Genomic DNA, 24,330 nt, shown 5'->3' with positions numbered 1-24,330 from the left:
AAAAATCTTCCTCATTCTGATCATTTATGTTTAAAATTAATCAACAAGTAGTCTTCCCGATTTCTTGTAATTATCCATCTTGCCCCTTTTGCTGTGATGACAGTCACTAGAGAATAGTTATATTGATAAAAACTAATTATGAAATGTTCCATACACTCTTAGTACTTAGTACTTGTATGTTTTAACATACAAGAACTTTACTGGTTTCTGCCGATGTTTTCTACTCAATAGTAGCGTATGTTCTTGTAACCTGTCTCCAGTGTGACATAGGGCAGAAATGAAAGAAATAAAACAAAAATAACATGTCTTGTGAATATCTATTTTTCTCGACATAGGACCAATATTAAAATAACGTTCTAGTAACATTCTTTACAAAGTATAGATGTTAACTTTGTTCATTTAACAAGAATGTTACCAATTCTTACTATGTTTCGTTATTTTAGGATTTTCATTAAGCAGATTCATACCCAGTTTCTACAAGTGAAAAATCAAGTCAGTCATCTAAAACACTCAATTTCAAATCAAGAGGATTTTGTCTTCTGTTTCCATTAAAACTGAGTTTATGGTGTTGCTAATTTATGGGTTATACTGTGTGGGGCACAAAATGACAAAAGTAGATTTATTTTTTCTCAAATTTCTGCAGAGTGCATAGAAAATTCTCAGGTTTGTGAAAGTCTATTTTACATTCTTTGCGTGTTCATTGTGTTAAATCTGCAGCGTAAATCAGTGGCAAAACCTCTGCTGTCTGGTCTGAGTGGGTTGAAAAGCTGGTATATTGCCCAGCGATCCAGGTTTAAGTTGTGAGAGCTGTAGGCGTGAGTGGCCAGCTGGACCCCTTCACGAGTCTAGGTCACAGAGGATGAATTACATCAGTGTGTCGGATGTCTCTTTCAAGGTCTTAATCCCAAACTTCTCTCCTCTTCTGTAGATTGCTACTTGGCTTTTCAAGGAATTATTCTTTGAAGCAGCCTCTAACAAGGCAAACTGCAGCTGCAGAAAGATTCTGCTTTAAAAGCATGTAAAGGAAATAGGTATTTTTTAAACATCTTGAGTAGGTGAACTACCCTGTCAGTCTTATCACTTGCCAGAAGGCAGTTCAGTGCGAAGACACCAGGCTGCACCACTGCTGCTTTTTGCACTCACGTAAACTTGCACACGATCATCTTTCCAGTTTCACAAATGACTACAACGGTTACCATTTTTAGGAATTTAGTATGCTTTCAGCTGAAACAGTAATTTTCCCTTTAATGCTTGCTTTTAAGACAAGCCTTTCAAAACTGTAACAGATTATTTTAACTTTGGTTAAATCACTATTCCCCTTCCATGCAACGTCAAGGCCTCTGAGAGGCAGGGCCAGTAACTTGTTCTCATCAAACTACTCTTTCCGTCAGGCCAGCGTATCCCCTTTGCATTCTGCACCAAGGCTACAACCTCGTGGCCAAATGCATTTATTGTTCACAACAAGCTCCAAAGTCTGAGCTATAAAAAGGACCCTTATGTTAACCTCAAATATTGTGTGAAATGACCCAGCAGCAGAGAATTTTATGAGTATTAATTTGAAAAAAAGAAAAATCCATTCAATCCTTAGTTCATTTTGTTCCTATTTTCAGTTTTAAAATCCTTTTTCCTCTACTATTCAGCCAGTTCTGGTTAATATCAGGGACAAAGAATCTTCCTTGTGTGTGATGTAAGCCTGTCCGAGGACTCAAACTCTGAAGTACTGTCTACTTGACAATGGGCACCAATGTCAAATCACAGACAAACAGAAGTCACTAAATATTCATATTCACATTAAAAGTTCTGTGATAATGAAACCTTGGACTTTAGGAACTAAGATCGAGGATAACTATAAATTAAACATTTATGTATTTTTATTGCATATATAAATAGCGAGAGAAAAATCTTTTGAAAATTGGCTTTTGAAAAAGTGACTAAAACTAGAAAAACAGGGATGTTAATATATTTGATTTCACTTACCTTGCAAGCTTTCTACTCTCTCCTTAGAACCACTGACCATGACAACAGTGCCACACTATCAAACTATCAGCCAGAACATGCCAATACACACATCCTGTAACAAAGACCTGAAACAAACAAGTGGCTCAGGCAAGACCGGTGTTCGTTTTGATCTTGTAAGACTGTGGAGACAGATGGGCAGTCCAGGCCCGTCACAGCAGCGCGTCAACCGCAGCCCACAGCCGCCGCGAGCCGTCTGTGCGGCCGCTTCCGCAGCGGAGCGGCGCCTCTTCTGTGGGCGCTAAGGCGGCTCGCTAGCGAACCCACGTCTCGGCAACGGGCTCGAACAATGGCAAAAAAACCAGTCACGCCGTTCTTAGGGACACCGCACTTCACAGGCCAGAACGGCCAGCCTCGCAGAGGGGGCTAGGAGATGCAGGCACGTGCCTAGCTGAAAACCAAAGGTCGTCTAACTACGTGAAGAGTAAAGAACGGGCACTGGGGGAAAACTGGTGTTCTCTGCACACATTTCACGTCAGTAGTCACGCAATTAGAAATTTAAACTTGAACATCATTCCTTTGGAAATATGCCAGGACTGACCAGCTGACAAATGCCATTATTCTGGGTTTTCTTTTTTAAAGGATTAGTTTACTTCACTCACTCATCACAAGCAATGAAGTACAAAACTGCGTGAATGGGTTTCCGAGGTGTGTTTTATTGGTATAGAACCAAAATAAGGTGATGTAATTGTCTGGCCTGCCAGTTAGCCATATAGTACGTGCAGAAAAGGACTTTCTCTTGTAATTTCTCTTGAGGAAAAATTTTTTCCTTATGAAGTAATAAAATACTGATTAGTCTTGGCAATTTATTTGGCTAAGCAACTTTTGAGTACTAAAACAAAAGTAGTCCTTTAATTTTTATCAAATAAGCATAAAGTCAGTAATAACTATTACAGCTTCTGAAAAAAGTGACAAAATTGTAAAGCAGAGAAAGAGTTCTTAAGCCATCTGTGCGTCTTTCTCCCGTATTAAGGGAGAGACCTGTCTCCGCGGTTCTGCTGAAGACCACCTACCAGTGCGGAGGCGGCGCCGGCGCGTCTCTCCTCGCCCTCCTGTGGCTGAATCCCGCCCCTCTCCCCGCGCAGGAGGCTGAAGTCGCGTCACAGCAGCCCTGTGACCTGGCGCCACATGGCCGCCACCGGGTCCCTCGTGCCTGCTGCGAAAGCTCTCAACGCTCGGTCTGCATCGCGTTACGTACGAAGTTGTCCTTCATCTAATATATTAAAAACTACCAAGTAATCTTTAGAGTGTCAAAACTACAAAACAGATACATACGAAGTTTCTTCTGTTTGAAATACACATACCCCAAATTTCTGTCCTCCGGAAAAGGCAGAACCCACGAGTCACACACTGAAGTGAACGCCACTCTGCAGGGGCTTCACTTGGCCGCCCCGAGATGAATCAGCGCCATGATGGTCGTGTAGCTGTGGAACAGGTCATCGTCCTTTACCTCGTTACACTTCTTCAGTATAAAGTTCCCGGTGACTATGCGGTCACATCCAATTTCTCCATTTCCAAAGAAGCCAAATAAAGGAACGCTCGGAAAGAACTTCCTGAACGCGTCAGCCTCCACGTTCCCCTTGGCTCTGTAGTACTGGGAGCCCCTGCCGACGCACGCAAACATGAAGCCCACGGTGTTCCGCTCGGGGATGCTGGCGGCCTTGAGGCGCTGCATCGCGGCCTCGGCTGTCTTCTGGTCGTTAACATCCTCGTTGAGAAGCACCGTGGCGCTCTGGATGCGCTGTCCGCTGAATGACAGTCCAACCACGCCAGTGGCGTCGATGTCCAGGGGGTTCCTGGAAAGTTAAATTAGAAAAGCGGCAATATAGCACAGTGAAACAAAATTAAAGTTTTAGAGCACAGAAGGAAAGTCCTCCTGGCTGGCTGGCTGGGAGCTGCTGCCTCAGCCTACAGTTCATCTGAGGACACAGTAAGGGTTCAGCATTACACTACTGACGATAACACGTTAAAAGGACTTAAAAGGTAGATCTGTGGAGAAGCGAGCAACTCCTTCAGGCACAGATACAAAGGGGCAAATGCGTCTCCACGAAGATTTCTAAAACCCAACCTGAGTTTGGAGGATACAGAGTATCCCTCCCTCCCTCCCTTCCTTGAAAAGGAATCTTACAGTTTGTTCATAAATACAGTGACACCTGTGAAAGCCTCCGTATTATTTACGTCTTTGGTATCTTTTTCACCGCAACTTCAGCTGTCTAATTCTAAAAGAGGTGGACTAAATATTTAATCATGGAGGGAAATTTTACTGACCCAAAACTCCAGAAAGTTTAGACTTATGCTGTTTGGTCCATAAAGAAGTAGATCACATTTCTGTGTCTTGTTCATTGCTTTGAGCCTAGAATTTAGCCTCATCTGAAGGTAAAAACATACATTTTCTTTTTCTTTGTATTTGCCTGGTATTTTTTTAATGAAATATTTTGTACTTATTAAAAAATACAAAGTAGAAAATCCAAAGTATCCAAATAAAGTTAGAAAACAACACAGTGAACACCCATTGGGGGAAAACCAAGTCAGTATACTTCTATCATGTTTACCAACATCTGAGTCTGTGAAATGGGCAAGGTTCACTGGGTTAACGAGAAACTAAGACTCAAAGAGCTTACGCACTAAGTGACTAAGGCTAACTAGCGGCACGCCCACCTTCCGAGGGGCAGAGCCACCTCCTGACAGTCCTGCTGCTCCTCTACCTCGACTCCGTGTCCTCACTGGTGTACAAATACAACGTGTGCTGCCAGCCTCTCGCCTCCGAGAATTATTTAGCTTTTTTATTTTTGCAGGGGGTGGGGCATATCTGGACACCATTAAAATGGACTGAATCAGCAGCTTCTCTTACTCACTGACACACGTAAAGACCACACTCCAGTTAGTGTGTCAAATGCGAGCCGATGATTTCTAAGGGTGCACTTCCCACACGGGCATAAAGAGCAGAGCACGTGCAGACGTGCTAACAGGCCGGCACTGCGTGTCGCCATCCAGGATTCAAATACCAACCACAAACACAGTGAGAAGCCAATACTAGTGTTTGCAGGAAACATTTGCGGGGGGAGGGGTCTCATTTTCTTGCTTTTGCAAACAACTGATATTTCTGTCCACGTAGGTGGGTACAATGAGCTCAAACTCAACTACATACTTTCATTTGAAATGGAAAGGTAGTAATGGTTCCCAAGGTAGAAGAGCAAAAAATTTTTTTAATCTTTGAAAGCGAAGGCCTTAGTAATAAAATCAAAAATGTGCAATTTTTGAGCTTGAAAAAGCCCTTCAAAAGATCTAGTACAGTATTTCCAAAAATGTGTGCCAAGTAATACCAGTAGGCTTGCGAGGTAAGATGCTCCATGGAGAAAAGGTTTTGTGGCCAGATTTGGGAACTGCCAGAGGTAACAGCAGCGCTCTCTAAAAGATTTCCAAAGCACTGAGCACACATTCATTAAAAGCGCTGAGAAGTTTTACCATAAAGGTTTGCTGTTTAACCATGCACCTCCTTTAGAGGAAAACAGAACCAGAGGAAGTGACACAGTGCAGTCACAGAGCACAGAGCTGTCGAGGAAGATGCCAGTAGATAACGCTCAAAGTCAATTTCAAGTATAAGTCCAGCTAAGAACAAATTTTTAGAAGATAACATAGATAAATTTCATTCTTCAAAGGCTGGCAGAATTATGTTGTGTAAGCCACTCAGCCTATGTCTACCGCAAAACGGAATAAACTAATAGCAATTCTTTATACATGTTTTTTTAAAAACACCCAAAGTAATAAAAACCTGAGAACATTTCCCATCATGCACAGAGGAAATCAGAAGCACATCAGACATACTTTTCAGAGGTCAGCGATGCCAGGTTGTCCACCTGACCTCCAGCCAAGATGACGTTCATGTCACTGAAAGTGCTGACTACTCGCTGCAGGTAATTACTGGCTCCTACTTTACAGCAATTATAGCCAAATACAAGGATTACACGAAGCTCGGGGTTATCTAAGAGACCTGCAGAGAAACGGAGAGCAATAATTAAAGACAGCCTTAAAAAGGAATTCTTGATTTTGTTTTATTAAAATTATTTTCCACATTTACAAAATGAAATGTTACTGGTAACGTCTTACCCTCCTTGTTAAGTGCAATTTAGTGCTTAAGCTGTTGTCTTCCTTTTTTGTGTGTGCAAACTTTTAACATTACTCAAAATCTTTGCTATAATTAATTTTTGCCATTAAAACAAGTAAATGGCTATTTGAAAATAACACAATCAACACTCAACACAAATAAGGCAGCAACTACGTAACTGGACAGCCCCCTTGGTGGACCTTGGTGCAAGCCATCCCCACACAGGCCACCACCTGGAATGAAAGGGAACACTGGTTTACAAAAGACAGAGTTAGAGACACTGGGAATTTGATCATCCCATTTACCCACGGAGAAAGTGGAGACAAAAGGCACTAACCACCTGTAGTGGGTTGCATGTGGGCCCCAAAAAGATACACCCCACCAAATCCCTGGAACTGAAGAATGTGACCTAATTTGGAAAAAGGGTCTTTGCAGATGTAACTAAGGATTCTGAGATGAGATCACATCCTTAAAGAGAACTACAGAGACAGAAGAGGCAATGTAACCACAGAAGTGGAAACTGGAATGACGCAACCATGAGGAGTGTCAATGGCCGGCAGAAGGTGGAAGAGACAAGAGATTCACCCCTCGAGCCTCCAGAGGGCAGGCAGCTCCGTCAACAACCCGAATCCTGATGCCTGGCCTTCCGTACTGTGACAGAATAAACGTTGCTTTAAGCCACTGAAGTCTGTGGTGATTTGTTACAGCAGTCTCAGGATGCTAATACACTATTAAAACACAGGCCTTATCCACATTTTCCAGGAAAGGGGGTGGGAGTGAAGGTGGAGTATCCCTTGGAAACTCATTACACAGCAGGAAAATACTCGATTCTGCAGCATATGCATGAAAAGCAGCCACCACTAGAGGGCAGCACAGTCCACCAAGAGACGGGCTGTCCCCACGCTCCCCACGAGCTCCCAGGCTTTCAGCCGAGCCTCTAGCTCCTTGTTTATAAACCTGATCAACTTGAAATATGCCAGCAACATCCAACCCACACTCAAGTTTCCACTCACTCAGCCGCATGACTTCCATCTTCACAAGTGTAAGATAAAGGTTACCAGAAATAAGGCTCATTTAAGGACACGGGATGGATGGAAGTGAACGACCAGTTCCTAACACCAAATAATGGCTTACCCAGGGAAACTGCCTCTGGTTCATTTCTAATTCTCTACACAGCAAATGACTGCTTTGAAGAATAAGAAGGGTATCAGTATACAAAGCCAGTACTTTCATGACACCACATACCCCAAACCATTCTTCACACAGACCAGCCCAACAAATTTTGAGAGAATGTCTTTTTTTAGAATGAATTTTCAGAGTAGGAAGAGGCCTGTGGGATCAACAGTCTAGTCTAATTTTACAAATAAGAGTTGCTAATCCCAGAAAAGTGACTGGCCCAGGACAGGCAAACAGGAATCCTCTCCAAGAGCAAAACGCACGAGGATTCTTCAGGACCTCCTCTCATGACCCTAAAATGTAAAAATCAGATCTTTTCTAATGTCAATCTCTTCAAACAAACCTAAAACCCAAAAAATCACTGGGCCCGCTGGGGCACTGTCACGGGTTTGAGCTTTGCCCGGGAGGATGTCAAAGGACGAATCTGTAAAAGGGAAAGCCAGAAATCAGAGGTGGGGGGCAGGTGTCTGATATACTAGGTATCCACCCTCAAGCATCCCGCACGGAGGAAAAAAACCCTGGCTCTTAAGCTCAAGCTCATCTTACGAGCAGTCACCAGTCCCGAGGCTGCCGTCATCAGCAGCTGGGTCTGCAGGACGCGTCACGGGCCACCACACACAACTTGATGCTAGAGCCGCTGAACTGGATAACTTGAAGCCTTTAAGGAAGAAGTGCAGACCATCTTCAGGGCGAGCTGCTCCCTCCGGGACAGACTGTGCTTTGCCAGGCACAGGGTCTGCCAGTGCCTGGTGAGGGGAGGCAGCTCTGCTCTATCTGCTTTATTTTTATGTTGTTGCCCATGTAAGATTTTATTTAGAAAATAAAAGTTAGGAAACTGTGGAAGAACCTCCTTACTGAGGCATCTGAATAGTCTTCAACATAAGCACAAGGGGGACGTGCTGGTGTCACATCAGCGTGGCCCCTGGACAAGCAACACCACCTGCTGAGCCTCCTCCCTGCGCCTCCAATCACTGAGCTCATTCCTTCTTCCTCGATGGCCAGCAGTTACCTGATGATGCCTCAATTTGTGTCTTTGGTCCAGACCCATACATTCGACTGTCTCATCAACGTCCCCATTTCAAATTCACCCTGCCCAGCCCAGACCTGATAACCCGATTCCTCCCCTGCATCCCTCGTCTGCTCCTTGCCCAGGAGAAGGTGCTGCGACCTGCACTGGCCAGAGACCTGGGGGACAGCACTGCCTCTTCCTTCTTCTCAGCCCCCAGCATTTTAATCCGTCACCTCCTCCTGTCAATTCCACCACGAGGTGTCTTCTTGGGTCCACTCACGTCTCCGCAGCTCCGCCTGCCACCGCCTCCTGCCTTCCCCACGACAGCCCCATTCCTCTCGTGTCCCACCAGATCGCGCACCACCACTCAGGGGCATCCTCAAAAGACCTGTGTGTGTCACTCCTGGCTTCAGTCACTCTGGGCTTCCCGCTGCCCTTAAATGTGTGAAAGTCCTCAGTGTGTCCTACAGGCAGACCTGGCCCAGCTCACCTCCCAGCTCCTTCCCACATCACATCTCGCCCTCCTGGTTCTCAGCATTCACTCCTGCAACTCCACATCACCTAAATCCTGAAGGGGAGTTGCCAGGCCTTCCCAGTTCCTGTCCTGTGATCTCTTGGCTCCCTCGCTCCATTTCTGTCAGTTACCTGGAAAGAAGGGACAGTACTCCTCAAGTCCACAGCTGAGGGCCCTCTCCCCACTCTGGTCCACTGGTACTCAGGGCTTTGTCCAAATGTCACTTTCCCACACCCGACGTAGATCAAGTCCACGGTCATGTTCTCCAGCTCCTCTGTGTTTCTACTTGGTGACACTTCCACCTGCGGTACTGCATTCAAAGTCATTGCCCCACTGGGCTGGAGGCTCCAGGAGGCAGGACAGCAAGTCTCCAACAAGCATCTCCAGAGCCCTGCACGTCCAGCGACCCACCTGTGATGTGCGTGTGAACAGGCTTTGAATAAACAAACACTGGCTTTTATGGAACTGAGGGATTTTTGCCTTTACTCCTTAAAAATTAAGGGCTGGCCCATACATACATGTACATGTATTTTTCATTCCAGAGATTATTTTTAACACGGGATATCACATAGACCTCAGAACAACGTATGTCTCATTTAAAAAATGCACCATTTTGATAAGTTCTTCAAAAAGAATATACCAGAAAGTGTGCGTGTATAAAACTGCGTGTGCTATGGACGCCGGGACTGGTTATGACCCCTACACACCAGGTGGAGAACAGTGTAGCACAGCGAGGGCCTGCCTTCAGAGGCACCGCCTGTTTCATTTGCTCACGGCAGCCTCCACACAGCACCTGCCAGTGAGCGCAGCCCGGCCTACACGCAGGGGAAGGCAAACCACAGCCCAGGGACCACGTCCGGCAACACCCCCCCCCCCCGAGTCTTTTGTAAATAAAGCTGTAATGGAACACAGCCTATTTTAATGTACTGCCTGTAACTGCTTTTGCGGAGTTGAATAAACAGACGCAACGGACAGTGTGGCTGGCAACACCTACAACTTGCATCCCAGCCTCTCCAGAGAGAGATGACCCCTGAAGGGCTTCCACTGTCACACAGCACAGGGAAGAGCCCTCGGGTGCCTCGGTCAGGAGCGCAGGCTGGGACCCCCATTCCAGCCTCCAGCCACTCTGTCCAGGCCTGCTTCAGAGGCCTCCATCTCTCTGAGCACATAAGAGACAGTGGTCCAAATCCAGAAATACAGAAAACACTATGGGGAAGAATAGAGATTATCATCTCCATCTAGGCAAAGCCTCAATTTCCAGACGGCCACGACCAGGATGAAGACGATGCCGTGGAATGAGCCAAAACTGCTGACAGCAAACAGCGCAGGAGAAGGACGCTTCTCGGGGCAGAACACACACGGCGCCGCTTCTCCCTTCGGGTTTCGGATTCCTATGCTTAGCGCTGCTCTAAAGGTCTAAAACAAGGTCTACAACAAACCCTGTAACACTTTTATCATAAAATGCATGGTTTCCTCCGCTCAAGATTTTGGGTCTTTCTTATAAGCTGACAAAACCAGGCTTCTAGCTTCAAGCAGCGCTATCCGTGAGGACCTCAGTTACAATTCCCCAGGGTGTTGGAGGGCAGAGGGGCGTCCGAGGGGCACCAGTCACATCTGGACAAAAGACAGCACAGAGGAGGTGTGGCCACACCTTTGGCAAAAGCTCTCAAAGGCCAAACAGGCTTCTCTAATGAGGTCCGACTTTCCCCAACCTCCTCCCCGACCCTGCTCCTCCTGGCCCAGCGTTCCCCACTTCTCTGCACCCAGCATCCTGCGCTCCTAGGCTCAAAACCTCCAAGTCCAGCCTTCCTTTTCTTTCATATCTATCATTTGCTAATTTTCTCCACTCAGTTCCCTCCCGTTCACACCCCGGTCTTACTTCTTGCCTAGACTCTTGCAGGGAGGGGCTCCTAACCACTTCCATCCCTCCTCCTAGGGAGGGTCACGTTCACTGGCGCCAAAGCACACCTCTGAGCAGCAGCTGTCCCGCCTGACCACACTCTGCAGCCTGGCCTCACTGCACCCCACCCTTTGTTCCCGTGACCCCCTCCGCACACCGTCTGCTTGCAGAACCGAACTGTTTAGCATTCCCCTGCACGTGCTGACTACCCAGCTCTGACCTGAGTTTCTGCTGATCCTTCCATCTGTCCTGTCACCTTCTCTCCCATTTGCTTCCCATCGTTCAAACGTGTAAATGCTTCTTGCTCCATGAGGCCTCCTTACTCTCCCTCCCTGCGGGTCTATCCACGGCTCTCTAACAGCACACCCACCTTCCCACTGGGGCTGTAACCACTTATGTATCTGCCACACCCTTCCCGGAATGTCAAATGTCACTGAGACTGCCTGAATCCAGTTAATTTTTCTAGCCCTATGGGATCTTCTAATAAGTTGAAATTAATGTATTATTTCTATGTCATGAACCCACTGAACACAGCCATCCTCTTGTGAGTACCCACCATGTCTCTTCTTCCTTCCTTCCTTGTGCTAAATTTGCAGCCAGAATCCTTTCTAGAATCTTTTCCAGATCTGAACTAAGTTGCCCTGGACTGGCTTCCTCTAAAGCCTTCACTGGCAGCTGACACTTTTACAGAGAGGCTGCCAGGCCATGTGCAAGTGGCTCTCAAATCAGTATCTCTGGCCTCAACTCGTCCTTGAGTTTCAGACCCACCATTTTCTAAACACCTGACCAATTCTAAGAGATCTGCTTGGCTGAACTTCTCAGCTCCAACAGGCCTTCCAACACCAAGTCTCATTACGATCAGTCACCCTGGCTCGGCCACATGGTCACACTGGCTCCTAAAATTCTCTCTGCCTTTACACTTAACCCTGGGTCAGTGTAGATGGCTACATCTGCAGTTTTCCTTAGAGGAGGTCTGGCATCCTTGATTCGGGATGGCTTTAACGCATGGCTAATTCTGCTCTTTCCTTTATGTACTGTGTGCTCAGTCCTAGCTCTCTGCTCCCATCAGTCTCGTTTCCCCATCGACAACACGCCACAGTAAGTCCTGTCATAAAGGTGAGAAACAGCACGCACCACACAGCCCAGCTCACACTGCCTCTGTAAGTGTGAGTCATCGGTCACTGTCACCATCAGTCAAGATGTGTGGGTGTAGACCCCTCTGGCACACAGCTTCCGAATGGGCCGGAATGGACACCCGAAGACCTTGACTGAATGTCCCTCCCGAGCTCAGATCAGCCCTCCCCGCAAGTCTACTCGTCCACAGACCACAAGGCCGCACGGCAGATGGGTGGCCCCGCCAGCCACTGTGAAGCCTGCCTCGGGTACAGACGCCAGCGTCAGCCAGTCTGCCCGCCTTCCACTGAGCACGGAATCTTGCTGAGTGCTCTACATAAGTCACTTCATTGAATGCCCACAAACTCCGTAAGTGAGTCATTTCCATCTTACAGGCAAGGAAACATGCTCAGAAAAGTTAAGAAACATCCTAAACTGTAAAGCTAGGAAGTAGCAGAACTAGGGCAGCTACAAGCCTGCATTCTTAACAGCTCCCCTTTAGGGCCTCACACCACAGACTGGCTGCTCCAACTGTCATGCTGTGGCTGTGCTGGACCACGCTCCTCCCTGGCTGCCGGTCCCTGCTGCCTGCACCGCCTCCCTCTGAGCGCCCTCCTAGCCCCACCAAACACTTCCTTCCTCATTTGGCACTGTACGGGGTAGGTGTACAAGCCAGTCTCACCGCGCACAGCCCTTTTTCCTGATCAGTACAACAATCACAAAATTTCCCTTTGCTGCTACACAATTTTTCATTCCCACTGAGTTCGGAGCCATTTCAAGTAACGGACTTTCTTCCTACAGGCTGACTGATCCATGCATAGACGAGAGGTCACCACTGAGTCTTTTTGTGTCAGCAGTGATTTTATAATGAGTTAACCCGGATCAGTTCATCTGCAGATGCAGACAGAAGGTCTCAACCCTGCCTGAACAATTAGTTTGTTGCTTACTGCAGGGAACGAAGCTTTCTCATCAGAGCTTAGAAACTAAGCCAGCCCTCTCCCCCTCAGAATCACCTCTCGTGCATGACGTGCCTACGCCAGCCACACCTCCTGTCTGACGCGTCCCAGCAAACCTTTGCTGGGATGGACTCTGCCTTAACTTGCACGATTCCTAAAACTTGTCAGCAAGTTCATTAGACTTATGCCCATCTTTCTAATTAGTCAACACAGAACTAACCTGTATCTTCTAAATTTTTCTTTTACAATAAATGCTTATTACTAGTGTAAAAGAGAAATAAAACCTTATACTTTTCAGTTTCAAAAAACAAAAATAGAGCAAAATAAGAAAATATCCAAAGAGGAAAGAGTCCTTCAAAATTCAGAATTAAATACAAGTAAGTTGATTATCAACAGAATATTTATGGAAAATTCTTCATCTTTGGTTCTCTCAGGCTTTAATGTAAGTAAAATCATTTTTAAAAATAAATCAATTCTACCAAAAAAAGCACTGCGCAAGCCTCTGGTAATCACTTGTTTGAATTATCCACATCTCCAGTAACGTGTACTTAGTTCAGACTCTCAGGGGAACAAACACAAATCAGTCAATTAATGGTAAATAACAGTAACTTACCTACTTCAGTGAGTTGATGCCTTTCTAGTGTTAATTTCTTTGGATCCTTAATAAAATGAAAGGGTTGTATTTTTATTCCTTCAATTTGAGGGAATAACAGAGCAAAGCCAGATTCTCCAATTTCTATTTCCTGAGGTCGATTGCTACTTGATCCCATTGGCGTCACTAGGGAAAAAGTTCAACAGTTTCATGAACAGATTCAATAAAAACAGAAGTTTCACCTGGTAACAGTGTAAATGACCCAGCCCCACCAAGATAGCTAGAGCTCAGGTCACTCAGATAATCAATAAGCTAACAGGCCACTATCTGAGTAAAAGCTTCCCAGCTTTGAAGTTTTTACAGGTATGGTGTCATGATGGCTACAATTTTCCTTCAAATGGTTCAAAAAAATATTTTTATTAACAAAGACAGAAAAAGCAAATGTTGCAAAATTTTTTAAACTAGTAAAGCTAGATGAAGGGTAAATGGGTGTTTATTGTACTATTCTATTGTTCTTTCAACTTCTTTAATAGGTTTGAAGTTTTTCTGAATAAAAAGCTGGGGTGTAGTAAATTTATCTTCATAGCAATTCCACTTGAAAACATTTATCATAAAAATATGTGACAATCATATAAAGTATACATGTCGGTGTGTATGTTTATGTGTGTGAATGACTGTATTTGGAGATAAGGCCTTTAAATAAAGAGGCAATTAAGGTTAAATGAGGTCATAAGGGTGAGACCCTAATCCAATTAAGACTGCTGTTCTTATAAGAAGAGGAAGAGATACCAGAGATGCAGGCACGCAGAGAAAAGGCCACTGAGGACCTAGTGAGACGGCAAGGCAGCTGTCTCCAAGCCAAAGAAAGGAGCCTCAGGAGAAAGCAAACTTGCCAACACTTTGGACCCAGATTTCCAGACTCTAGTAATGTGGGGAAATAAATGTCTGTTGTTTAATCCACCCAGTCTGTGGTATTTTGTTATGGCAGCCCTAGCAGATGGATACAAACACAGATCACAAGTTCATTGAAAATTATATATTTTACACATACAGATTAATGTCCTTACATACGTACACACAAACAGACGTTTATCTACGTATAATACTACACTGAAAGTCTGGAATGTTATGGATCCTAACACTAACAGACTGGTTAACTATGTAAAACAAAATTGCTTAAGTGTTTCCCTTTATTTTGCTTATTTTCTAATTTTTCTTTCTTTTCTGTAAACAACAAATGACTAATACTAGTATAAAAAAGAAATATCCTCTTTTAAAAAGTTTTAATTCTTTTAGAAACCAAAGCCAGAACAAAATGGAAAAAAAAAATCCAAAGGCAAAAAGTTCAGAATCAAATCAATTCCCATGTAATAAAATCTGAATTAAAAACATGAAAATAAAATTTCAGAGTTTATTATGAGGCCCCCTTCTCCCACAAAAAAGTATCAAAACATAAAGGCAGTTTTTTTAAATGTCTGCAGCAGGCCTCCAGACAATCTAAATTAAATCCCAGTAGGCTTTTCACAGAAATTGATAGGATGATTCTAAAATGTATGTGGAAATGCACAGGACGCAGACAGCCAGAGCAGACATCAAGACCCACAGTGCTACGGCGTCGGCTTAAGGACACACAAATCAGTGGGACAGGACTTCATCCACTAACAGACCCACAAACATACAGTCAATTATTTTTGAAAAAGGTGCTGAGACAACTTGATACAGAAAAAAAGCCTTTTAACAAATGGTGATGGAATAACTGGATAAAAATATGAAAAAAAAATTTAACCTTGAACCACTAACTTATACTGTACACAAAAATTAATTTGTTAGGTCACAGAAAACTAGAATTTTTTTTAATGAATTACTGGTAAGCAAAATAGTTTTAGTGAATCTCAAAAATATCTTCTTGTTAAAAATATTTATGTTAAGTGAAAGAGCCAAGACAGCATATATACCATAAGATTCCATCTATAAGACATTCAACGACAGGCCAAGCTAATCCACGGTCACTAAAACTGGAACTGGGGTTTCCCACAGCAGGTAGGGAACCTCAGGACGAGGACGTGAGGGGACTTCCTGGGGTGCTGGAAATATTCTAGATCTTGACTAGCGTGTCAGTTACACCAGGATATAAATCTGTCAAAACTGTAACCGTGCACATTAAACTGTACACCTAAGATTGTGCATTTCACTGTAAATGGAAGTGAAGTTTATCTCAATTAAGAAAGAAAATGATCTCTGCATATGTAAAAATGAATACATTTTCTAAAACTAGAAATTTTTCCAACCTAAAGAAGAAAGAAGTAGCCAATGGCTGTTTTAGAAACAGTCACTAACTACGGTGTAAGAAAAAGGAATCCAGTCAACTGTCTTGGCAGAAGTTTTGCTGTAACGTGCGAGAAACAGACTCAGAAGTCACTCAGCTGTAGGGGAGCAGAAACAGCAAGAAGGGTGCGGAGTGGGTCCAAGAAAACCTAAGAGGACAAGTCCTGACTGAAGGGAGCTGGACTGGCACTCATTCCACATACCAAGACTGCAAGAGAACTTAGGCAGAAAGACACACAACATCAAAACTGCTTCAGGATGCGCTGAGCACAAAGGCAGGCTTCAGATGGAATTCCCACCCCTCACTACGGGTTCACGGAGGCAGGAGTCGTGCAGGTCAGCCCTCCGTCTCTACCCCTAACCCCTAGCTGAAATTTTAAAAAGGAGAAACCTGGTCATGCTTTGAGGAGGCCACAGCAGTTGGGTTTAACAAATGAAAGCTGTGTTTCTATACAAGCATTTGTTAGTAATGGTAAAAATTCAAAAGTTAACAGAAAAGCAGTCACTGCTGTCACTTTTTCAATCCAGTGAGAAACGTGGGGTGATGGGGCCGACAAAACAGTACACGGGGTAGGAGGCAACAGCAGGAGATGAGACTGTCCCGTCAACCATATATTTACCTTTACTCATCTGCAGACACTTGAAATTCTCTAAACTTCACTGTACAAGACTTAAATTCTAATCAAAAGTCTCTTAGTGAGACTCTGGATGGCCAAAATTATAAATGTGCTTTAAGCTACAAATAATTCACCCATCTGTAAGACCCACATTAATGCAACGTAAGACGTCAAGCTGGTATTTTTCTCTCACCTACAATTCCTGGGGTCACAATTCCAAGGACTTGGCATTGTTTTGGGAATAGCTTCTCAAGGGCAAATGCTGTTTCCATAGTAGTTCTTTTCCTTGCTGTTAACGATACAGAAGAAAATTATTCAATGTCATCCATTTAAGGTCAAATTTGATGAGGGGAAGGGGAAAAAAAGCAAATATTACATGGAGTTTAAGTCATTTTATACCAGAACACTTTACAAGGAAGCCTAATGACTTTCCCACTACACAGTCACCTAGATTCAAATCAGACAATGATAATTCACTATCTAGCTCTGGGCCTCAACAAGCCCATCTTGGAACACTTAGTCTGCTTCTCTGCTTAGCAAGCCAAGAAGAATACCAAAGTGATCTATGGATACTGTGCAAACAGTCATCCAACACAATAAAAGGCTTGAAGAGGCAAAGACAAACATCCTACTTCAATAGTTTAAAAAAAAAAAAAGTGCCTGGAGATTAAAGTATTTCAAAATAAGAAAAACACCTTCCTAGAGAATTTGTTTCAATTGCACCAAAGAGTTTAGAAATCAATCTCTGAAGCAAAAGGACTCCTCAAAGTGCAAATATATTCATGCATTCTGCAGGAAGCTGATCCAGCACCTCAGAAAGTTGGTAACTTTAAGGATGAGAACACTATTTTCAAACAGAGATACATAATGAAACAAACAAACAAAAATCTTGGACTTTTTCCTGTGATAGTCACCTCTCTTATGGCCACGACACTCTTCCAGACTAATGAAAGTTTCTGAATCAGCCATGTAAAGAACTGTCCGTGGTAAGATATGAACATTCTGCAAAGAAAAAAAAAAGAAAATCAGAATTTGATCACACAAAAACAATCTTGAGAAAGAAGAGCAAGGCTGGAGGTATCACATGCCATGATTTCAAGCTACGCTATAAAGCTACAGTAATCAAAACAGCATGGTATTGGCACATTAAGTCAATGAAACAGGACAGAAAATCCAGAAATAAACCCAGGCACTTATGGTCAATTAATCTATAACAAAGAAGACAAGACAGTCTCTTCAATAAATGGTGCTGGGAAAACTGAAGACTACAAACAAAAGAACCAAACTGGACTACTTTCTCACACTGTACACATAAATGTACTCAAAATGCATCAAAGACTTAAATTTAATACCTAAACTCATAAAATTCCTAGAAGAAAATACAGGCAGTACTCTTTGACATGGGTCTTCACAGTGTTTTTTTGCGTATGTCTCCTCAGGCAAGACAAACAAAAGAAAAAATAAACCAATGGGACTAGATCAAATTAAAAAGCTTTTGCACAACAAAGGAAACTAGCAACAAAACCAAAAGGCAGCTTACTAAATGAGAGAAGATATCTGCAAATAATATGTATCTGATATGAGGGTTAATATCCAACATCTACAAAGAACTCACAAAACTCAACACCAACAAAACTAACAACCCAATTTAAAAATGGACAGAGGACCTGAATAGCTTCCAAAGAAAACTTACAGACAGGCAGCAGACACAAGACAAGACACTCAACACCACTACAGTCATCAGAGAAATGCAAATCAAAACCACAATGAAATATCACCTCACACTAGTCAGAATGGCTATTATCAGAGACAAGAAATACTAAGTGTTGGCAAGGATGCGGAGAAAAGGTAACTTCTCCTGAATAAAACAGTATGAATGTTTCTCAAAAAACTAAAAATAGAACATATGATCCAGCTATTCTACCTCTAGGTATTTTTCCAAAGAAAACAAAAACACTAATTCAGAAAGATATATCCATCCCTATGTGCAATGCAGCATTATTTAAATAGCCAAGATAGAGAAGCAACTTAAGTGCCCATGAATAGACGAACAGATAAAAAAGATGTGGTATACATATACAATGGAATATTACTCAGCTATAAAAAATGAAATCTTGCCATTTGCAACAACATGGATGGACCTAGAGGGTATTAAACTAAATGAAATAAGACAGACAGAGAAAGGCAAATACCATATGATTCCACTTATATGTGGAATCTAAAAAACAAATGATGAAATGTAACAAAACAGAGAGTCACAGATACAGAAAAAAAAAAACAGATGGCTATCACTGGTGAGGGGAGTGGACGGATGAGTGAACTGGTGAAGGGAATGAAGAGGTACAACCTCCCTGTCACAAATAAATGAGCCCCAGGGATGAAACGCACAGCATGGGGAATGTAATCAACAACACTGTAACAGCTCTGTAGGTGGCAGGTGGTAACCCGACTAATCCCAGGGCTCATTCTGTAACGTCCAGAAACAGCGAGTCACTGTGTTGCACATTTGGAACTAACAGTGGTGTAAGTCAATTACGGTTAAATTTTAAAATAAATAATTTTCAAGTAATTTGAATAAAACAAACCAGACACGCGCACGCACACACACATACACACAAATGTATTTTGGTTGCCAACATTTAAAATTCCCACAAAACACTGAAGTAAAATGTGGACTTCTTCTGAAAAGTCGTAGACCACACTCCCCTTGACTAAGGCCAGGCAGAGGCAAGCACTACCTGGGCTGTGCGGCCCTATCACTCTTCACGGGGTCACACTGAGCCACCCGACCCACCTGAGATACCTGCCTAACTCTGGAGTCATTTGAGTTTGTGATGCCTGGTGTAGCGAGGAGACAGAGTCCTTTAGGAGAGAGGATTTAAGAGATTTTGCTGCTAATGCTGACTCTGCCGTAAACCAGAAGAACCCTTGGAAGTGCTGAGGCCTTGGGTTCCCTATTCTTAAAGTCTGGAAGTCTAGCCCTGAGGTTTTACGACTCTCTCTTTGGTGGCATGCACTGAGGAGCAATTGTGAATTTTCCTTCCTAAGTCTCACTAGAAGCAGTAACGACAACCCTCAATACGAAATGTTCTCAAAGCACAATGTAAGACAACTGGAACTTCACTCCGTCATTTAAAGAAGTTGTAAATGGCAAGATGTTTTATAAAAATTTCAGTGGACTTTAAAATATTTCCAGTAAAAAAGCTAAATCAACTTTCTTTATGGTTATAAAAGAATCCTGTCCATAGATAATTTGGCAAACGTAAAGAAAACAGCATGAACGATTTGGACAGTTTCCATGTTTTTGTGTCACCACACTGGAGTTTGCTACAATGTATAAGCTTCTTTAAGGGAATCAGTAGATGAAATTTAATAATGACAATAATAAAGAATAATAATTTTGATTATTGAAAGTATGCCATTCCCGGTGCTGTAAGGAATGTGTTATGTGTTATCCTTTCATTACTTAATCCTTACAGCAACCTGGTAAGAGCGTTATACAGAGTATTATCTTCTTTTCACTTTACAGAGCAAGAACCTGAGGCTCAGAGAATTGAGGTAACGCTTTCAAAGTCACACAGCCACTATGTGCCAAAGCTGGGTTCACACCCAAGTCTGTCCAGCTCGAACAGCCATTACAACATATAAACTGTTAAAGCTATGTAAAAATAATACTTGCAGCAGTAAACATCTGGAGAAAAAAAAAAACAGAAAAGTTCTTATAAACATAAGAGACACACATAATTCTACCCCCAAAGGAAAATTCTGCTAGCATTCTGGGGCTTATTTCTTTTCTACTCTTCCTTTTTTGCCTGCAGTTTTCTGTAAACCTGACTTTGGATACTGGCCACTCTGGATCTGAGTCCCAGAACCGAATAGGGTAAGGAGAAAATCTACATGAGGAAGGGGGAGACAGAAGACTGGCCACTTATGGGGCATTCACCTACCATTCAAATATATTAAGAATGGTGAGAGCCAGGCTTCTTACTGTACAAAAGCAAGGTACAAATATGAGCTGAGAGAAAACTGGAAAGAATTCTGTGTTGGATTAGAACTGATGTACCTATCTGAACTCATGAACTTCCATGTACATATGAATATAGCTGTAAATGTGTATATGTATACAGAGATGTATACACACACACATGCTTGTACAGGCACACACATATACTCCACGGCTCTGTCCACTGACTGAGCTCTGAAACAGCAAACCCTTCAACACCAATGAGTTGTCCCAATCCTGGCTTCTAAATACTATTCTGCACTAAAAGACTCAGGGCTCCTTGTAGAAATAGATGATTCAGAACTGAAGCAGACAAAACACAGCATTGGCTTAGAACATCCGGTGTCAGAAAGCAAGGTAGTGCTCGAAAATGATGGAATCATCTCTAAAAGACACTGAAGCCAGCTGAAGGAGCTCGCACTAGCCAAACTGGGGACAATTTAGGAACCAAAATAAATACTGACAGTAACAGATTATATCCCATTGAGTAAAATAAGAGAGTAAGAGTCCATGTAGACATTATAAGTAAATGATAAACTGAAACAGGACAATTACATAGTTTCAAAGTATGTCCCCACAAGATACTTATTAATTGCAGTTGAAAAGAGTAACTTTACAGTCATGACACCTGGCAGATACCACCTTAACCAAATAATCAAAGGTAGTAGCACCTGTAATGGGACAAAGGGCGATCATATGCCACCTGACAGGAGGCAACAAGAAGAGCACAGCATCATTTGTGATACTCCTGCCAAAGATACATAGTCTGAATCTAAGAAACATCAGATGCAGTACAAAATAACTACCCTGTAATTTACATATGTGTCAAAGTTGTGAACTGGGGAAAGCCTGAGAAACTGTTTCAGATCAGAGTAAAGAAACACCAACAAACAAAAGCAACATAATCTAAACTGAATTAAACAGCATTACCATAATACTGAAAATCTGGCTACATACAATGCCCAGTATCTGAAGAACTGTCAAATAAGTCACGGCAAGTCCATACAATATACAGTCATTAAAACTGATGTTTACAGAATCTTTTACGCGTCACGAGAAAAACTTCCCTAAATTACAAAAAAAAAAAAGGCCATATACAAAATTGCTATTTAAAAAGTATTTAGTTCTCAACAACCGATCCACCAACCGTGCAAAGGGTTGTGCACGACACCCCTTCTTACTTGCCTCAAGCTCTTCTGCTACCACTCGAACCAAGCAATGCTCCTCCAGGTGGCCAGCATCCGCCGAGCCTGCGGAGATCCAGGTCACACTCCGATGGGTCCGCAACACTCTGCGCACACACTCCCTCCATAAGCGGCACACGCTGCGGACGCGAACGCACAAAGGGCTGTGAACCGACGTTCACTTCTCTCTCCCGCGGCTCACAGACCCCCGCCCCCCACTACGCATTCGGGCAACAGCAGGAGATTCCTGCGGGATCCAAAGTCCCCAGCGGGGGAGGTGTCGGGCGCTGGTTCGGAGGGAGAGCCGGGGGCGGGGAAACCTTAGGGGGGGAACCTCGCTCCCCCGGGAGGAGTCCTCGGCAGCACCCCGGCAGGGGTACCTAGCGGATGGGGGCGTCGCCCAAGAGCATGGGTGGCCGGCCAGGGCAGCCTGGGTCCCGACGGTATCCGCCCACCCCGCCAGCCCCGGCAAGGCCGCTGCAAGTCCCGACGTCAGCTTCCCGCCTCCTCTCCCCTCACCCGGCCACCCGCAACAACGCCTTGGCGGGCAGGAAGGTGAGGACACGCTCCACCACCTCCGCTAAGTTACTCAACACGAAGGTGCTCCGTGGGTCTGCGGAGGGGAGGCCGCGGCTATCATCACCGCCGCCGCCGCCGCCGCCCGCCGGCTCCATGCCTCCCCAGCCAGCCGGGGCGAGCAGTACGGCGGCCCGGAAGGAGCAAGAAGCCTGCTCAGACCGCCCAGCCCGCGCGCACTGAGCAGGCGCGCGCGCGCGCCACTTCCGGCGGCCGGCGGGGCGGGGCTCCGCGGAGGCGCCCACGTGACTCCGGGCCCGCGTTTTTCCGGTGCTCGTCCCGAGGCCCAGCGGGTGCTGGGGGCGGTGACCAGGTGTCTTGTAATCCTCCCAGAACTTGCCAGGAGGCTTCGCGCAGTGGAACACAGCCACCTCTTTCTGTGCCTCTCGCTACACTTGCAGCGCTGTTCTCTTCCCCTAAGTCGTGAGTTCTTGAAGACTAGGTAATACTGTTAACGTTTTCACAGTCCCAATGCCTGTTTACAGCTTAAGTCCAATTTTTAAGCGGGCAGTATCTGCTTTAAAAAAAAACTCAGTGTGTGACAATCATCGCCTCTGTTCATCACCGTGCAGCCCTCACATTCTGAATGTGTAAGATGGCTTCAAGAGCACCTGGGTAAAAGCTGTGAAAGCACTCCCCAAACAGCACTAGTTCCCTGCCAGTAACATCAGATTCACCTGGGAAATCCTCAATTTCGCGCATCCTTGGTCCTCACCCCAGGCCTGCTGAGTCAGACGGTGGTGCGTGGCACCCAGCAGTCTGTTTTAGCTCTACTGTGGTTGAAGTATTCCAGTGACTCTGATGCAGACTCAGTTTGAAAAACATAGGTACAAGGAATGTGAGCACAGTGGACACTGCTGTGTCCCCGCCTAACATCCATTCCTCTTGCCGCTGCCTTGCTAAAGAGGCTGTGATTTGATGCCCAGCTCTTGACTGGTAAACCTGATTTGTCTGAACTACAGGGTCTCAAACATTTTGGCCTCAGGACTCCTTCACGTTCTTAAATATTGACAACCCCAAAAAGTTTCATTATGTGGGTTATGACAATATTTACCATATTAAAAATCGAAATATTTTAATTATTTCACTGAAAATAAATCCATTACATATAAAGTAACTTACACACACAAAAAAAGCTTTACCAAGCCCCCCACCACCCCCAATAGGGAATAGTGTGTCATCTTTACAACCTGCAAACCTCGCATTCCTGGTTTAACAGAAGACATCTGGATCTGCTTCTGAATTCAATCTGTTGCAATATCACACCTATCATATCATGTAGCCTCTGGAAAACTCCACGGTACACTGTACACTTGTGAGAGACTGAAATTGAAAATACCAAATAGTTTTGGTGTTAGGAAAATAGCACTAACCTTAAAAACCTAAAAGTGTCTCAGAAGTCCCCGGACTTCTTCAGTTCATACCTTGAGAACCAGTGGTCCAAACCAATCCTGAAGGTTTCATTCTTTTCACCAGCCGTTAGTTTATGGGGTAGACACAGGAAGACAGGACCATTACCTACCTGTGGATGGATCAAGATGGCTGCACATCCAGACAGCAGTCAATCCAAAGATAAATCAACACGGAAAAAAATCTCAAAAAAGCAGAGGTACTGTGCCTAGAATTTTCCTACCTCTGGATCTCTTGTATGTGAGATAAACTGGTAACTGTAAGGAGGCTATGAATACATTAAAGAGGGAGCAGATTATTATAACCTGGGGAACTAGGGGCAGCCATGAAGAAAGCAGCATTTGAATTTATATTAAAGAATGAGTGTGGTGAGAGAGGGAAGAGGCTGAGGAAACCCTGAGTATGCCAAGTCTATACACATCAATTCTAGGTTCTCTAGTTTTCTCTTGTTAAATCAGTCTGCCTCTCTTCTTCTCAAGCTTCTCCTCACCCATCCCACCATATATAACCCTATCCAGAAATGCAACAGAGTTTACAGACACTTGAATCAAAGACTATCTTGGGAGGGAAAAGTGACAAAGTTATTTTTTAAATGGTTCTTTATTCATAAACTTGATGCAAGTTTACAAAATTTACTGTACATTGCCAAATAAATCTGCAATGAAAAATAAAATCAAAAAAAAAAAAAAAGAAAGCATGCCAAATGTGCAGCTGTCAATCTGCTAGCCATCAGGATATTAAAGAATTCAATAATGTATTCAAGATTTAGCCTTAGGTTTAAGGAACTTTAATGCTTTAAAGAATTCTGCCTTGTCACTTGTTATCTGAGCAATT

General features: G+C 43.9%; 2 protein-coding genes across 5 annotated transcripts in view; one reads left to right on the top strand and one right to left on the bottom strand.

Annotated features, from left to right (window-relative positions):
* The window catches only part of NRG4 (neuregulin 4), a 67,903-nt gene extending 61,096 nt beyond the window's left edge, over window positions 1-6,807 (top strand). For 3 of the 4 annotated variants that reach the window (XM_072950936.1, XM_072950934.1, XM_072950932.1), the window contains one exon: window positions 2,005-6,807. The gene's annotated coding sequence lies outside the window, so the exon portion shown is untranslated. Of the gene's footprint in view, window positions 1-443 lie in introns of all 4 variants that reach the window. The other variant, XM_072950933.1, reaches the window with a different exon arrangement.
* On the bottom strand, window positions 2,653-22,278 carry FBXO22 (F-box protein 22). The gene is made up of 7 exons (XM_006208774.4): window positions 22,030-22,278; window positions 21,512-21,650; window positions 17,238-17,325; window positions 16,517-16,612; window positions 13,403-13,567; window positions 5,842-6,007; window positions 2,653-3,812 (listed from the first exon to the last, which is right to left on the bottom strand). The coding sequence occupies exons 1-7, from the start codon at window positions 22,182-22,184 to the stop codon at window positions 3,395-3,397; spliced, it is 1,227 nt and encodes a 408-aa protein (XP_006208836.2). The 5' UTR covers window positions 22,185-22,278; the 3' UTR covers window positions 2,653-3,394.
* Between the last annotated feature and the right edge of the window lie 2,052 nt (window positions 22,279-24,330).

The sequence above is a fragment of the Vicugna pacos genome, chromosome 27 (genome assembly GCF_048564905.1).
Source record: "Vicugna pacos chromosome 27, VicPac4, whole genome shotgun sequence".
Classification (NCBI taxonomy): Eukaryota; Metazoa; Chordata; class Mammalia; order Artiodactyla; family Camelidae; genus Vicugna; species Vicugna pacos.
This window is presented reverse-complemented; position numbering and strand designations above follow the sequence as displayed.

Excerpts from the sequence above, each read along its gene's own strand:
- FBXO22 (XM_006208774.4), bottom strand. The coding sequence starts at position 22,184 with ATGGAGCCGGCGGGCGGCGGCGGCGGCGGCGGTGATGATAGCCGCGGC. Across the intron at positions 13,568-16,516 it reads TGTGACCCCAGGAATTGTAG|TGACGCCAATGGGATCAAGT; the intron begins GTGAGAGAAAAA and ends CTTTTTCCCTAG. Across the intron at positions 6,008-13,402 it reads GCATCAACTCACTGAAGTAG|GTCTCTTAGATAACCCCGAG; the intron begins GTAAGTTACTGT and ends GTTTCTCTGCAG.